The sequence below is a fragment of the Schistocerca cancellata genome, chromosome 6, assembly GCF_023864275.1.
Source record: "Schistocerca cancellata isolate TAMUIC-IGC-003103 chromosome 6, iqSchCanc2.1, whole genome shotgun sequence".
NCBI lineage: Eukaryota > Metazoa > Arthropoda > Insecta > Orthoptera > Acrididae > Schistocerca > Schistocerca cancellata.
This window is the reverse complement of record NC_064631.1, coordinates 612,041,594-612,059,128: the sequence shown is the minus strand read 5'-3', so window position 1 is coordinate 612,059,128 and position 17,535 is coordinate 612,041,594. Positions and strand designations below refer to the sequence as shown.

The 17,535-nt window shown below is 43.3% G+C and overlaps 1 protein-coding gene and 1 non-coding gene across 3 annotated transcripts in view; both read right to left on the bottom strand.

The window, feature by feature from the left end:
- The window catches only part of LOC126191154 (GPI ethanolamine phosphate transferase 1), a 276,012-nt gene extending 260,437 nt beyond the window's left edge, over positions 1–15,575 (bottom strand). For both annotated transcript variants that reach the window (XM_049931924.1, XM_049931925.1), the window contains exon 1: positions 15,165–15,575. In XM_049931924.1, coding sequence (XP_049787881.1) covers positions 15,165–15,376 — 212 coding nt within the window. In that variant the 5' untranslated portion in view covers positions 15,377–15,575. The remainder of the gene's footprint in view (positions 1–15,164) is intronic.
- Positions 15,576–17,206: 1,631 nt separating this feature from the next.
- On the bottom strand, positions 17,207–17,281 carry Trnas-cga (transfer RNA serine (anticodon CGA)). Its single transcript has one exon. It is a non-coding gene; the product is annotated as a tRNA-Ser (tRNA).
- Between the last annotated feature and the right edge of the window lie 254 nt (positions 17,282–17,535).

The window sequence follows — 17,535 nt, the reverse complement described above, 5'->3', positions numbered from 1 at the left end:
GAACAAAAGAGGACAAGAAAACAACAGAGAAACGGTAGAAACAGAAGAGAGTAAAACATGAAAGCAGAATACAGAGGTTGGCCAACCACGATAATAAAAAGGGAAAGCCTGCCACTCTGTAACACATTAAAACCTCCACCCTAAAAACACTAGGGTGGAGGACACAGAGGGACAAAAGACGTGCTAAAACCTACAGATAACTATAAAACCCACTCTCATGGATAAAACGTAAAACTAGAGCTGCTGTGGAGGCATTGTTGCCCAACACCGAAGGCAGGGTGCTGGGAAAGTTAAAAGTCTGCTGTAGAGCGGCCAAAAGTGGGCAATCCAGCAAGGGGTGGACAACTGTCATTTGGGAGCCACAGCGACACTGAGGTGGGTCCTCGCGATGAAGTAGGTAACCGTGCGTTAGCCATGTGTGGCCAATGCAGCGCCGGCAGAGGACAACTGATTCCCTGCGAGAGGCCTGCACAGAAGACTTCCACACATTCGTAGTCTCCTTAATGACACAGTTTGTTGTGCGTGCTGTTATGCCATTCCGTCTCTCAAAGCAGCAAAACCCTGCGGTGAAGAAGGAACGCAGATCAGCTTCAGAGACGCCTAAATACAGAAGCGGTTTCTGTGTCGCCTGTTTGGCCAGCCTGTTGGAAAGTTCTTTGCCGTGGATTCCGACGTGTCCTGGGGTCCACACAAACACAACGGAACGGCGGGACTGTTCCAGGACATAGATGGACTCCTGAATGGACGCTACCAGAGGGTGGCGGGGATAGCACTGGTCGATAGCTTGTAGGCTGCTCAGTGAGTCAGTACACAGGAGAAACGGCTCACCAGGGCATGAGCATATGTACTCAAGAGCACGAGATATGGCCGCCACCTTTGCAGTGAAAACACTGCTGCCAACTGGCAAGGAGTGCTTCTCAATATGTCCTCCATGAACATATGCAAAGCCTACGTGGCCATCAGCCATTGAGCCGTCGGTGTAAACCATTTCAGAGCCCTGGAACACGTCAAGAATTGAGAGGAAGCGACAGCGGAGAGCGGCGGGGTTAAGGGAGTCCTTAGGGCCATGCAAAAGGTCCACACAAAGCTGCGGCCGAGGCGCACACCGTGGAGGCATACGCGAACAGACAGCAAGTAGAGGTGGTAAAGGGAAGGACTCCAGTTCGGAGAGAAGGGACCACATGCAAACCACAATCATTAGTCCCGATCTGGGATGCTGATGCAGGAGATGGACTGCCACGGGCAGGAAAAGGAGACAGTAATTTGGATGCTCAGGGGAACTATGAATAAGTGCCGTGTAAGTGGCGAGCAGTTGCGCACGTCTGATCTGCTGTGGAGGGACACCAGCCTCCACCAGTACACTGGTAACCGGACATGTCCTCAAAGCTCCTGTTGCTAATCGAACACCACATTGGTGCACACTGTCGAGTAAATGCAATGCTGAAGGTGCTGTCGAACCATAAACCACACTCCCATAGTCAATTCGGGATTGGATAAGGGCTCTGTAGAGCTGCAGCAGCATACAGCAATCTGCACCCCAATTGGTGTTGCTCAGGCAACAGAGGGCATTGAGGTGCTGCCAGCACTTCTGCTTAAGCTGACGAAGATGAGGGAGGAACTGATATGTCTCCACTACAGTGAGTGGATTGCCATTAAGATAAAGTGTGGGTTCTGGATGAACGGCCGACAGAAGTGCATGACACACGACTTTGCAGCTGAAAACTGGAAGCCGTGGGCTAGAGCCCATGGCGGCACCTTGTGGATGGCTCCCTGGAGGTGCTGCTCAGCAACAACAGTACTGGAGCAGCAGTACGAAATGCAGAAGGTGTCTGCTTACAGAGAACATGAGACGGAGGGCTCGACAGCTGCTGCCAGACCATTAATGGCCACTAAAAATGGAGAGACACTTAATAAAGAACCCTGTGGGACTCAATTCTCTTGGATATGGATAGAACTACGGTAGTCACCAACTTGGACACGGAAAGTACAGAGAGACAGGAAGTTTTGGATATAAATCGGGAGTGGTCCCCAGAGACCCCACTCATCCAATGTGGCAAGGATATGATGACACCAAGTCGTGTCGTATACTAACGTAAGTCAAAAAAGACGGAAATCATGGGTTGCCATCTAGAAAAGGCTGTTCGGATGGCAGACTCGACGGACACATGATTATCAGTGGTAGAGTGACCCTGGCGGAAGCCGCACTGACATGGAGCCAGCAAGCCATATGACTCCAGGACCCAACCCAACCGCCGACATACCATACGTTCCAGCAGCTTACAAAGAACATAGGTGAGGCTGATGGGCCGATAACTATCTGCATAAAGTGGGTTTTTACTGGGTTTGAGCACTGGAATGATGGTGCTCTCCCACCATTGCGACAGAAAGACGCCATCGCACCAGATCCAGTTGAAGATGACGAGAAGATGTCACTTGTAGTCAGATGAGAGATGTTTAATCATCTGGCTGTGGATGGTATCAGGCCCAGGAGCTGTGTTGGGGCAATGTGCAAGGGCACTGAGGAGCTCTCACTCTGTAAATGGGGTGTTACAGGATTCACTGCAGCATGTAGTGAATGAGAGGACGTTCCCTTCCAGCCGCCTTTGAGTGTGCAAAAGGCTGGGGGTAATTCTCCGACACAGAGGCTCGAGCAAAGTGCTAGGCAATCGTGTTTTCGTCAGTACATAACTTGCCATTTATGGTAGCACCGGGGACAGCTGTTGGGGCCTGGTACCCGAAAAGACGTTTGATCTTTGCCCAGACTTGGGAAGGTGACGTGTGGCACCCAATGGTGGAGACATATCTCTCCCAACACTCCTTCTTCCATTGTTTGATGAGGTAGCGAACACGGGCATGGAGCCATTTAAAGGCTATGAGGTGCTCCAGGGAAGTGTGCTGCTTATGCCGCTGTAGAACTCACCAACGCTCCTTAATTGATTCAGCGACTTGTGGCATCCACTAAGGCCTGTCTTACGCCTTGGGCACCCTAAAGAGCGAGGGATCACATTTTCTGTCGCAGAAACAATTGTGCTAGTCACCTGCTCAACCATCACATCGATGTTACCGTGTGGAGGAGATTCAGTGGTGACAGCAGAAGAGAAAGCTCTCCAGTCTGCCTTGTTCAAAGCCCATATGGGCAGGTGTCCGTGTGCCTGATGCTGGGGTCATGACAAGAAGATGGGGAAGTGGTCACTACCACACAGGTCGTCATGTGCTCTCCAGTGGATAGATGGGAGAAGTCCTGGGATGCAAATTGATAAATCAATGGCCGAGTAACAACCACAAGCCACAACTGAAATGTGTGGTGGTCCCAGTATTTAAGAGGCAGAGGTCGAATTGCAACAGTAAAGTTTCGACATCTCTGCCTTGGCCAGTAAGCATGGTACCACCCCACAACGGGTTATTGGCATTAAAATCTCCCAGAAGTAGGAAAGGTTTAGGCAGTTGATCAATCAGTGCAGCTAATACATTCAGGGGTACTGCACCATCTGGAGGAAGATGTACATTGCAGACAGTTATTCCCTATGTCGTCCTTATTCTGACAGCCACAGCTACAAGAGGGGTTTGAAGGGGCACATGTTCACTACAGACCAAGTTTAGGACATAAATGCAAGCTCCACCTGACACTCGATTATAGTCAGTACGGTTCCTGTAATATCCCTTACCATTGCCGAGGGCAGGGGTCCGCATTGCTGGGAACCAGGTTTCCTGAAGGGCACTGCAGATAGCAGGTGTAAAGATTAACAGTTGCTGTAGCTCAGCCAGGCGTTGGAAAAAACCGCCGCAATTCCACTGGAGGCTGATATCGTGAGACTGGGAAGGCATGGAACATTCAATGAGGCAGTTTACACCTCAGAGTAACCTGCTGCCACCGATCTATTGCCTGAGCAGTATAGTGCCCCCAGAATTTTTACGAAAGTCTGGAGACACTTGTGTTCCAACTGTTTCGAACACGCTTTATTTTAAAGCAGGGCGTAAGGATGAGCATGGGATACTGCACCCATTTATTGTTTGTGCAGGCAAAACTGGAAGGGAGATAATTCGTCGGCGCAGGCAAGTGTTCAGCGCGACCTGCCAAGAATAATTAAATATGGCCCGGAAGCTCCGTGGCCAGCTGCAAAGAGTGATGTAACTTTGTATTGTTGAACAACAAATGGAGTGACTCGAGATAGTGACTGTTTTTTAGACGTTGAACTGCTGTTGAGAGTACGTGGACTGGACGTGGATAATCAGCCACCATAAAAGCTTATGTATTGATTGTACTCAAAAATGTGTAATTAACTGATTCTGGGTGCCCGGTAATGTGTGGGCTTATGTAATAAAGTTTAGTTGGTTTTTTTTTTTGTACAAAGTGGAAATAAATATGTTCTGGTGCATTTAATGATATTCCACGAGTAGCGTATTTTTTAAATAAGGAGAGAGAGAGCGAGAGAGTGAAAATTTCCCCTTCCTAGCAGTGAAAACTTTGGAGAAGCATCCGGTGCTAGCAGAAGAGATTGGTGCTGCAAGAAAGCAGAACCAGCATTCTTCAACAAGTTAAGTCCAGGAAAAGGTTTAACATTACACCGGGCCACCGCAAGAACGTGGCGACCGTGATAGGACCTGAGAAAGAAGGAAAAATATTAAATAAGTTATAAGAAAAAGAAAAGAAAGAAAAAAAAAAAAGAGTTGGGAGTTGCCATAGCAACCGATAACAGAGAGGCTGAAGAGCGATTCCACGATACTTATCCAGAAATATCGTGTTGATAAATGGTGAAATGATTAAGGGAATCAAGAAAATCGCACAACACTGCAGTTAGACTCAAATTGCCGATGCCGCCGTCTACAAACGCCGCCGCCGCACACCGTCGCCGACGCACACCAACGCCGACGTCGCATCACACAAATGGTGACACAGCCGTCCACAAAAGCCAACACCATCATCCACCTACGCCAACGTCGCCTTCCACCAATGCTAGGTGAGCTACTACTGACCTTCGATTGTTTGTGAAGTGTGGGGTGTTGTGGAAATAAGCGAATGTACTTTTAATGATAACTAGATTAAAGGCAAAACAAAGCACAATGGAAAAGGAACCTCAATCCGTACAGTCTACTGGGGCTATGGGGATTGAAAAACACGGGCCAGATTTAGGCGAATTAATGAGGTTTATCAGAGCACAGTTTGAATCACAAAACACAAAACTAGAGACTCAAGTTAATACCCTAAGTAATCAGATGCAAGAATGGAAAAAAGAATTGTCCAATTCCCTGAGTGAACAGACAAATATTTTATTTAAGGATTTAGAACAAAGAAATGAAGCTAAACTAAAAGGATTAGTTCAAGAATTACAGTGTGATGTAGACTGTAAATGTAATAATTTGGAAACACAATTTAACGAAAAATACGACAAAATGTATGTAATGTTACATTTGATGTGGTCGAACAAGAATTAACTACACTAAAAACCAATGTCCAGAAACAAGATAAGTTGCTCCCCCTAGTACAAGCGCAAATTTCAGGGGTCAAATCACGGGTGGAAACCGTAGAACAGAACTTCAAAGAAAAGTTAATGACTGCAGAGCTTATAAATTTGAATGGCTTAGAAGAACAAGTAGAAGAATTAATAGGACGAAAGGTTGAAGAGAAACTAAGTGTTGATATCTCTTCGCCAATAGTAACTTCCAATTTTGGTAACACCAAGAAAGACTTAGAAATGTTGAAGAAAGAATTCAAGCTTATGCAGGAGAAACTAGAGAAAGATACAGTTTCACAAAATATTATATTAAATAAGGACATGATAACTGATTTGCAATGGGGATCAAATTCAGGCTTGTTGAGACAGTTTCCTAAATTCAAACCAGACGGGGAGGTACACCCCGCCCATTTCTTAAAACGGTTTAACCAAGCCAATGATGTTAAGGATACAAAACAATATGTACAAAAACCCCAGGGACATTGATGTTCTGTGTCAACAGGCGGAGTGACATCCGCCGGTTCCCGAGTTGGGTTCGGTGTTACTTCCACATTAGTTTTCCTACACCAAACTCCCTTCAAATCTTCGACTATCCTGTAATCTATTTAGAGCCCTTAAGCTATTCTATCATATTAGTATTCAAAGAGACCAATTATGACTACACGATTATGACTAATTTAAGGAGTCACAATAAACAATAACCTCTAAGCATGAGATAAAACTAACAGGGTAACATTCTAACAGGAGATATAATATGATGATACTGGTTAGGAAGAATGATACCTAGATGGCATAAACTGAACATGTATATGAAATATAAAGTGAAGTGACTAACTGAATAACTATTTGATTATAGTGTATATGATTTCTATTTTTATAGAATGTTTTATATTTTCTGTAAAGTGTGATGTGATAGGGGAGAGTTTATATCTAATTTTGAAAGCATTTTGAAAGCATTAGCATAGGCACAGACACGACCTACACACCACGCCCTTCATACAAACCTCGAGAATGTCCATTCTGCAGGAGATGTCGAACATCATACCTCCTCCGGCTTCTCACTTAAGTACCAGCGAAGTGGGGATCCTGGGGAAGGGGGATGGGAAGGGTTTCCTGTCTTTGGGACTGTCTTCTTTCTTTCTTCGGTCTTAGCAACAAATTCTTTTATTTCCTCTCTTACTTCTCTTAAGAGTACCAATCCATCTTTCCCTCTGTCCACATTCATATACTTCTATCGCTGAAGTCCTTCTCTTTTCCGTGATTTCTAAAAATCTTCAACTAAGAACCTTAGTGGGCCAAAGAATCAGGACGCACGATCACACTTCCACACTCAAACAATTAAATACAAAGACGCAGACAAGTAATACACAGGGAGATGTAACAACCGTCGCAGATAAGGGGGGAGGTAGTGCTCAGGAAGGGCTCGAGCACATGTGCTAAGTAATGAAGGTTACACATCTCAAGTGAAATGGTATAGTAAGCTTAAGCTAAAGGAACAAGGGGGGACGAAGTGTATATCCACCTGTGTTCATAGCTATAGCAGTACAAAGTAATACGAATGGAGATAAAAGGAAATAGATATTAAGCCAGACATATCGAGTCAAATAAGCTTCTGATGAATAATAGGATTGTGCAGACCGAATAGCCCGATGAAAAGAAATAAAGTTACAATCATGGACTAAACATATTTAGTTATTAAGGCTATATAAGTGAGCTGTAAGCAATGAACAAGCGAAGAATTTAAGCAGGTAGGCTGAAGGACTCAGGAGCAAAGGAGAAGTAGATAGAAATTTTACCAGGAAATTTTAAATAAAATAGTGAGCAGAGGAGTATGAAAGAGGCAAGACTAGGAATCATTGTTAGAGAAGATAGGGAGGGTGCATCCGATGTAGATGAAATGAGAGAAAGAGAGGCAGGTAGGCAGACCCAGAGGAGGCTGACCTATACTGTGCGGGCAGGGGTGTACCTACCCAAGGATGAGGAAGAAGATGTTTTCATAGTATCAACCATTACGTAGACTGTAACCCAAAGGGAAAGGGTAGCATAGTGACCTGAGATTGTAGTGGAAAGTTTCTCCTGGTAAATTTGAATTCTGAAATTGTTTAAATAGAAAAGGCGAGTCCTGTGCAAGGAGATAGAAAAAAGAGAAAACCCCAGTACAACTAATTTTTCTTAGACCCAGAAAACCAATGGTTATCATTGCAACAACTTCTAAAAAATAAAAAAAATAAAAAAGTAAAGACTCGACTCAGAATAACGCCTGAACTTTGAAACTGGCTAAGGGGAGGGACTTATTTTGGCTCAATCCTGGAAGCAAGAGTAGATAAATCTATTGGAAATAGCTAATACTTGTTGTACTATTAGTTTATCATACTACTATGTCTATGAAAGATGTTACCAACAGCTTAATGAAATACCGGAGATGGAAGAGAGTTTTTGTACCTAATGTTTTTATGTAGTACAAAGTAACAAGATAAATGTTAAGAAAAAAAATCATTAAAATATATGTTGTGTGCAAAATAACTAGTGTTTGAGCTAAGGGGAGGGGTATGTAGTGCCCCCAAAATTTTTACGAAAGTCTGGAGACACTTGTGTTCCAGTCGTTTCGAACACACGTTATTTTAAAGCAGGGCATAAGGATGAGCATGGGATACTGCACCCATTTATTGTTTGTGCAGGCGAAACTGGAAGGGAGATAATTCGTCGGTGCTGGCAAGTGTTCAGTGCGACCTGCCGAGAATAATTAAATACGCCCCGGAAGCTCCGTGGCCCGGATGCAAAGAGTAATGTAACTTTGTATTGTTGAAAAACAAATGGAGTGACTCGAGATAGTGATTGTTTTTTAGACATTGAACTGCTGTTGAGAGTATGTGGACTGTGTAGCTGTTTTTACGGATGGGTCGAAACAAGGGGATTCCGTTGGTTGCTCAGTTGTTTTTCCGGATTGTGTCCTCAAGGTCCGACTGCTCACACTTTTACTGTCTTTGATGCAGAATTGTTTGCAATTCTGCGCACACTGGAGCTGATGAGACATTCTTCCTCTCCTAAATTTCTTGTCTGTTCCGATTCACTTAGTGCCCTTCACTCATTGCGACGTTTGTATCCGGCAGACAAAATAGTCCAGCCATCCAGGATGCCCTCCTCCGACTACAGCGACTGGGGAAGGTTGTAGCTTTCTGCTGGGTTCCGGGGCATGTCGGCATTGCTGGAAATGAAAGGGCAGATCTCGCAGCCAAGGAGGCGTGTCTCGATCCACAAGTATCTCAGTGTGCTATCCCCCTGCACGCACTCACCTCGTTGTCGAGCTCACTAGTCATGCGTCGGTGGGAGGATGAGTGGCTGGAAGTGACTGACAATAAGCTCCGTATAGTCAAGCCCACAACGTGTGTGTGGTGTAATTCATTTCGGCCCCATCGATGGGACGAGGTTCTCCTCACTCGGCTTTGAATAGGCCACAACCCTATGATGCATGGCTTCCTGCTCCGGCGAGAGGACCATCCAATGTGTGGTGCTTGCGGCGTCCAGGTCACTGTGTGCCACGTTTTATTGGATTGCGTTTTATTTTATGACCAGCGGGCCGCGGCTGACTTGCCAGTGGACCTGCCATCTCTTTTAGGCAACACTCGGAGGAATGTGGTTAAAGTTTTAAAGTTCTGTACCATGTCAAATGTTTTTACAAAGATTTTAGGGAGAGGATTTTAATTTGCTCACTGTGTGACAAGCTTGCCCATATTTTATGTAAGTGGCCAGCCAATGACAATTTCCTGTGGCATTCTTGTTGCTGTGTTTTCCCTTTCCTTAGGTTTTCCTTTCTTATGTAGCATTTTCCTTCTTTTCCTGCTTTCTTTAAGTGTGTGCTTCAGTTTTATTAGGTCTGTCCACATTCGTTCCTTTTAATGTGTGTCAGGGCACTGATGACCTCGATGTTGAGCGCCCATAAGCCCCAAAAAACACACGGTAATGTGTGGGCTTACGTAATAAAGTTTAATTGTTTTTTTGTACAAAGTGGAAATAAATATGTTCTGGTGCCTTGAATGATATTCCGAGAGTAGCGTATTTTTTAAATAAGAAGAGAGAGAGAATGAGAGAGTGAAAATTTCCCCTTCGTAGCAGTGAAATCTTCGGAGAAGCGTCCGGTGCTAGTAGAAGACATCGGCACTGCAAGAAAGCAGAACCAGCACTCTTTAACAATTAAGTCCATGAAAACGCTTAACATTACACAGGGCCACCGCAGCAGTCTATATCCATTGTGTCTGAGGGTCTGGCAAGATCTTGGTCCTCAGCGGACACCAAAATCTACACCCCATCCTCAGCCGCAGACCTTGTAGGTAGCGGTAGTGTGGGTGCCACCGCAACTTCCTGGGTCTTAGGGGGTTTTCTTTTTGGATTTCTCTTGCTGCTCCTTGGATTTCCCTCGCTGGGAGGACTTCACTGGCTCAGTCTCCAGGACTGAGGAAGAGCATGAAGCCCTACGACCAGCTGCTTCTGGGCTCTTCCGCCACTGGCAGGTGTCATCTTTCCCACTAGAAGAAACCTGGGAAGGGAGTAATCCAAGAGACCCCTTCCTAGCGAGAGAAGCTGGAGAAGACTTACGATTCTCTGGCTTAGAAGTGGGGATGGATGTCCCCGATGGTTGGGGGGTTGTTGCTCCTGAAGTAGGTGGTGCAGGAGCAACAGGGAGGTTGGTTGGTTGGTTTGGGGAAGGAGACCAGACAGCGTGGTCATCGGTCTCATCGGATTAGGGAAGGATTGGGAAGGAAGTCGGCCGTGCCCTTTCAGAGGAACCATCCCGGCATTTGCCTGGAGCAACAGGGAGGGAAATGCCCCCCCCCCCCACCACCACCATCAAGGGGTCTTCCAGCTCTGAGAGGTGACCTGGGTTGGCAGAGTTGATGTTGGACGAAATGTACACCTCTCCGCTCTAAATTAGCATGCAACTCATCGTCGGATTGCAAAAGAAGGTCTCTGTGAAATATGATACCCTGGACTATATTTAAGCTCTTCTGGGGCATGACGGTTACAGAAACATCACCCAGCACGTCACAAGTGAGTAACTCCCGTGACTGGGCAGAGGATGCTGTTTTGATCAAGACTGACCCAGATCTCATTTTAGACAAGCCCTCCACCTCACCGAACTTGTCCTCTAAATGCTCAACAAAAAACTGAGGTTTCATCGTCATGAAAGATTCCCCATCAGCTCTCGAACATACAAGGTACCGGGTTGAATAAGATCTGCTGCCATCCTTAGCCTGACGTTCCTCCCGAGGTGTGGCCAGGGAGGGGAACGATTTGGGGTCATACTTCTGTGCGCTGAATTGACCTCGTGATTGCTTAGAGACTGCTCGTGTTTCACCACCAGCAAGAGATGATGGACTACACTTCATCGCGTGTCACTCCGACCAGGGGCCCTCCCCACAGGCGTCACCCAGCCTCAGCAAAGGCCACCTGGCAGGGAGTCCCGATGCCCCAGGTGGCTGGACATCTACCCCTTGGGAAGTAATGGCACAGGCATCAGCAGAGTGATCCCTGTGCGGTCAGGGGGCTACAACCACCAGGGTACATGGCGGCTCCACCATAACGGACTGGCTACCGGGCTGGATATCAGGTGCAAAGAAGTCCATGGTCATCATCGAAGCAGAAATCAACACTGCATAGTGCATGGCGGAAAACACACCCAGGAAGGTGTCCTCGCCCAAGAGATGGAGAATGGGCAGGACTGCAATGCGACGACGAGAAAGTGGGCTAAAGATCTCAATGCATGATGGACACGATGCACCTTGTAAGGTGCCCTTCCCCAATTGGCTCGCTCTTCAGGAAAATTTTGAAGAATGGAGGTCTAACTCTACAGAGGACCATCACATAAAGGCTGAAATGTGTGAAAGTCCTTTTACTCGCCTTGTACGACAGGCAGGAATACCTCGGGCCTATTCTAACCTCCGGACCTGCAGGGGGGGGGGGGGGGGGGGGGGGGGGGGGGAAAGAGGGTCATAATGTGTAATAGGTAGACATCTATCCAGAGAACCACACAGGAATTCCAAACTGTATCAAGATCCACTGCAAGCAAGTACTATGACATTTAGGCGGGAGGTGAGAAAAGTTGGATTTCATGGTCGAGCGGCTGCTCAAAAGCCACACATCACACCAGTAAATGCCAAACCACGCTTCGAAAGGTGTAAGGAGCATAAACATTAGATGACTGAACAGTGAAAAACGTGTGGAGTGACGAATCATGGTACACAATGTGGCAATCTGATGGCAGGGTGCGAGTATGGTGAATGCCCAGTGAACGTTATCTGCCAGTGTATGTAGTGCCAACAGTGAAATTCGGAGGTGGTGGTGTTAAGGCGTGGTCATTTTTCTTCATGGAGGGGGCTTGCAGCCCTTGTTGTTTTGTATGGCACTATCACAGCACAGGCTTACATTGATGTTTTAAGGAGATTCTTGCTTCCCACTGTTGAAGAGCAATTCGGGGATGGTGATTGCATTTTTCAACATGACTGAGCACCTGTTCATAATGCACTGCCTGTTGCAGGGTGGTTACATGCCAATAACATCCCCGTAATGGACTGGCCTGCATGGAGTCCTGACCTGAATCCTATAGGGCCCCTTTGGGATGTTTTATAATGCTGACTTTGTGCCAGGCCTCACTGACCATCATCGATACCTCTCCTCAGTGCAGCTCTCCGGGAAGAATGGGTTGCCATTTCCAAAGAAACCTTCCAGCACCTGATTGAACATATGTATGCAAGAGTGGAAGCTGTCATCAATCCGAAGGGTGGGCCAACAAAATATTGAATTCCAGCATTACCAATGGAGGGTGCCACGGACTTTTAAGTCATTTTCAGACAGGTGTCCAGATACTTTTGATCATATAGTGTATCTACATCTACAGCTACACTCTGCAAACCACTGTGAAGTGCATAGCATGGAGTACATTCCATTGTACCAGTTATGATGGCTTTTTCACATTCTATTCACATACAAAGCACAGGAAGAATGATAATTTAAATGCCTCCATGCACAGTATAATTAATCTAGTCTTGTCCTCACAATCCCTATATGAGCGAAACGGAGGGCGTTGTAGTATATTCCTAGAATAATAATTTGAAGGCAAAAACACTTCACACTAATTACAGTTTGCACAAAGAAATTTACGGGGTCATTTTTCCTGCATTCTACAAACTAACAGAATGTGAAGAAATCTTAAAACATAATGCAATAATAATGATGTTACGTTCTGCCATCCACTTGAATTGGTTTCGAGAGTACAAAACAATATAGTACATTAAATTATTTTTTACATATTTTAATACTAACTTAACACAAAACTTTATGATTAACAACATTTAGTTTTCCCACAAGGAAAGACCCGAATAAATTTTTGAGCAAATAAATATGATATATGTATAAGTGCATATTCTAGCATAACTCTGCAGTTTTCAGAGCAACTAACTAACTATGCCACCTGATTATAACTGGCTCCAATCTCTATTGCAAATGGGGGTTTGAGTATGAATATTTAAGTTTTGAAACATGAATGATTTCTGGGAACATAAAGACAAGGTTAAATGCATCTAAAAGTTTCCACTGCATTCAACAAGTTTCTATGTAATTAAAATTACACTTAAATGGCACTGGGACTACCATCCATCAGTATAGTAACCCAAAAAAATCGTAGATTCAACACTAATAGCATCTGTTTCCAATTGTTGTCACAAGCCACCCCTTTCACACTCAGACCCCAACTCCTAAGCCTGATTATGAAATGTAATGAGATCTATCACCAACCATGCTAGTGAGATCAAAAAATATGGAATTGACATGTCACCCCCTCAAAACTTCCGCCTCACCCTTGCATACACGGACTTTTTTTCCTTTCTTTTCCCCAGTTAATAACACATATGAGGATCAACGTGATTAAATATTGATAAGGAGTTACCCCACAACACACTTTTATAGACAGCTGTATGTGTACTATTCTAGGGCAACGTTTCACCCAAGAAGTGATATGACACTAAGCAGAAATTTTGAATACAGATGGCACGCTACACATATTATCAGACAATTCTTTAGCTTCCTAGGCATACTGATATCTGTCTGACAACTAATTTACACCTTTATTAAGAGTGTCGTCAAGAACAATTTACACTTCAGAAACATATGTTACACCCTCGTATTTAATATCAGAAGGAAAAGTTAACCATACTATTCATTACTATACTAACATTGATCAGGAAGGGAAATAAGCTACTATAAAGATCTTTGGCCATTTACTCACTAATCAGAGGCATAACATAATAAAAATTTAGGAACTACAATCTGTCTAGTTGGGAAGAGAAATACAGAGTAATGGTTTTTTAGGTGGTGCTGGGAGGGGCGGGGGATACATCCAACATTACAACAACAAGGTATTATATGTTAATTTTTGGAGCACTGAATAAATTTCTCTCATCACACAATGACTTCCTCCAACATCTTTGGTAAGCTGTGACTGTCAAAACAAATACTGTAATGGTATTTAAACTTAACAATGAAAGACAGAGAGGGACAGAACAATAGAGGAAAAAATGACAACAACAGAATTTTTCTGTCCATGTTCTGTATATGACCCAATAAACTAGCTATAGAATTTAAAAAAATTATAGTTCACTAAAATAATTATTTCAACTAAATAAATAAAAGAACTTTTTCTTTCTATGATAAAATGAATAGCAGTTGCACTAAATTAATGCAGTACAACAAGGAATAGTGAAAGCACTGCAGGAAATATTGACAAACTGTGATACATAAATCCTGTCTTTTTCTGCAAATTTCAAGCCACAGTGTTTTCTTTTCGAATTTTACACTAATGAACTGTTATAGGCTTGGAGTATATAATGTAATTTTGACTGTAACAGTAAAATTTGGGGGCAAGGCAATATGCACTGCACAGAACCTACTGCTCAAGATTGTTTTGTATTCACATTGACAGCAACATGAACTGAAAACCAGATATTATATCAGACAATATTTCTTGCTTCAATTCAGCAATTTATTCTTTACATTTGCTCTAGTATTCGACAGGCTCAAAATGGTTTAGTTTCTTTTGATGTTATGGTAATGAACAACCAAGAATAATTTGAAAACAGCTTTCAAGAATATAATACTAGGAGCAAGAATTATCTTCAACATCCATGATGATCCTTGCAATGGCACAAACAGGAGCAAAATTATGCATTTGTATGAAACCAAAATACCAGTAAATTAAAGTAGGTGATGGACAGGAACCTAACCTTAAAAATAAACTGGCATTACATTTACTCATGGACAACTTTTAATCGAGAGTGTAATTTATTGTGTGTTTTGGCAACCCACTATAAACATAGATTAATAGTAAAGTAACCGGGCACTAAAATCACTGAAGTGAATAATCATCGTGTAGTGGTCTATGAAAATATTCTATTATCATGTACTAGCTGGCACTTCCATACCCTGGAAAGACTCCACGCACATAATCCATGAAAGATAGAAAAAAAACAAGTACCATTCAATGTTCGAAAAATATTTTTCGTTGGTCCCAAGCATCCAGAATCAGTTATGACATGATTTGTCAAAGAGACAGTTCAAAAAAGTTAGCAGAAATATCTGTTTGCCAGTCGTCGGGTTTTCAGTACCAGAAATTGATAAAATTCTATCTAGTTTACATTTACGAATAAAATGTTTCAGACTTACTTTAGAAAAGGAGAATCAAGATTTTCACAAGCCTTGTAGAAAGCTTCTGATCGAAGACCATCAGCGACAAAAAGAACCAGCCTTTTTGCTGGAGCATAGCGTGTAGTAGCATTTGGTTCAATTCCTCTCACTATAGGCGATTTAAAATAAATGTCAAAAATTGACGCAAGAAACACAACGTGAACAAGTAAAGCTTGAAGTATTACGTTCATCGTTTTGGAAATCACTCAGTAACACTACTTGATTTATTGCAAAGCAGATATCGAACCACAGTACTGAACACTCTGCATTCATGTCTCAAATGGTGACCATGACAATCCACACCACAACCAGTATTTATTTACACTGCACACCAACGCAACACGCCTTTAAACATTATCACAACAATCCATAGACATTACATGTTAAAGCATCCAGCCATCCTACGATGTTAGAAGCTTTGAACAATGGAGGGCCGCCAACAAAATAACGCCAGCCATTTATATTATAACATAGTATCTATATAAGATCTGAATATTAGTTATTGATATTTTAAAAAAATATACATTTTGAAATAAATGTTACTGGTGCTTATTTAAATGTACTAACAAGACGTGTAATTGCACTAGATGTACCAGATGTACCACTGTATTTTGTGTCTTTATGACTTTGCATTGGCTGCTCTGTACAGAACAAATGAATAAACGGTTCTGGGGGCTTTTTGAATATAGGTATAAATCGCTAAGGATTTGCGATTTGTTGAGAAGACGACACGGGAGCTCTGTGGTTCTTTTCTGTGAAATATTTCTTTTGCAGCAAAATCGGGAAGATGCTATGCGGTAAGTCACCATTTTAATTTTGTCAATAGTACTCTAGTTAGTGGTATGAATCGAACCAAACGCCTGTACGTTTCCGAGTTGCCTTGCACAAACGACGAAAGACTCTCCGTTGATATAAGACACATATTCATAGGTATATAGTTTTGGAAATTTCGATTTGCTTTTCTTTTATTGTGCTTACAAACTGTGATACTTTGTAAAGAGCATCCATGATAACGTCCGTATTGTCCAACTGCATATTCTGCTCTAACGTTTTCGTCTGTTGCAATGAGAAAAACATCAATATAACTGTTGAGATCTTTAAAATTCCCACATAATTTAGCAGTCGTAACGCTATTCAGAAAAAATCTGGTTAGACACAAAAGGAAATATGGCGGCCTGCATCCAAATTTTTCAAAACGGCTTCCCCGTGGGATAAATAACTTCAGTGTTCAAGCAGTGAAACAGACGGCTCGGCTCTGCGACAAAATAGATCCAACCCTGAATTTTGAGGTGTAGATCGAGAAAACTGTCCTTTTTTTATATATGTACGTTCATTTATTTTTAATTGGTTTCAGGCAGACCCTATTTCATCAGACACAAAAAACTGCGGTTTTGTCCACCTGAAAATACGCGAAGATTTCAATTTTCAAGTTCCAATAAAAGCATTAGAAAGTAAAGTACTGTGAACAGATGTAAAGAGGAACGGCTTATTTTCCTTAATTATTACGACTGCCTCCTTGTAAGAGGAGTATTACTATCCAATCTGTTTCTGTGCTGTTAGGGTGTGGATATGATGTCATCGGCGCCATATTGTTGCTCCGAATCGGAAGTATATCACTTGTTTGGAATATCACGACTATATACTTACGTAGCATATTTTGCTACCCTACTTTTTTGTATAAATTGCAGGATTTGTCAGGCTGGTCGTGCAGCAGACGGTGTTTTCATGTCTCCGATTACCATTCGGTATGGAAATGTGTAAACATGACGTGTCTAACATCATCATAAAATGTACCCGTGGGCGAAGTTGACTAAGTTAAAATGCATAGCTACACTGTTCTTGGTGTCTTTACGAATAATTTATGTCGAGTCTGTTCACCAGTTTTGAATCAGTGGAGGTCGGAGTAGGGGCCGTTAATGCCTTATGGCAGTCTCAGCGAACAAACATTACTTTCCAGAATGAGATTTTCACTCTGCAGCGGAGTGTGCGCTGATATGAAACTTCCTGGCAGATTAAAACTGTGCGCCCGACCGAGACTCGAACTCGGGACCTTTGCCTTTCGCGGGCAAGTGCTCTACCAACTGAGCTACCGAAGCACGACTCACGCCCGGTACTCACAGCTTTACTTCTGCCAGTACCTCGTCTCCTACCTTCCAAACTTTACAGAAGCTCTCCTGTGAACCTTGCAGAACTAGCACTCCTGAAAGAAAGGATATTGCGGAGACATGGCTTAGCCACACATTACTTTGTTTAACAGCTTTTGGTGATTGCTGCACTATGGTAAGTATTGGTGGGAACGCTATGTCTCTACTGCTTGTACTCTGGCAATGCGTCAGTTCACATAGCCTAC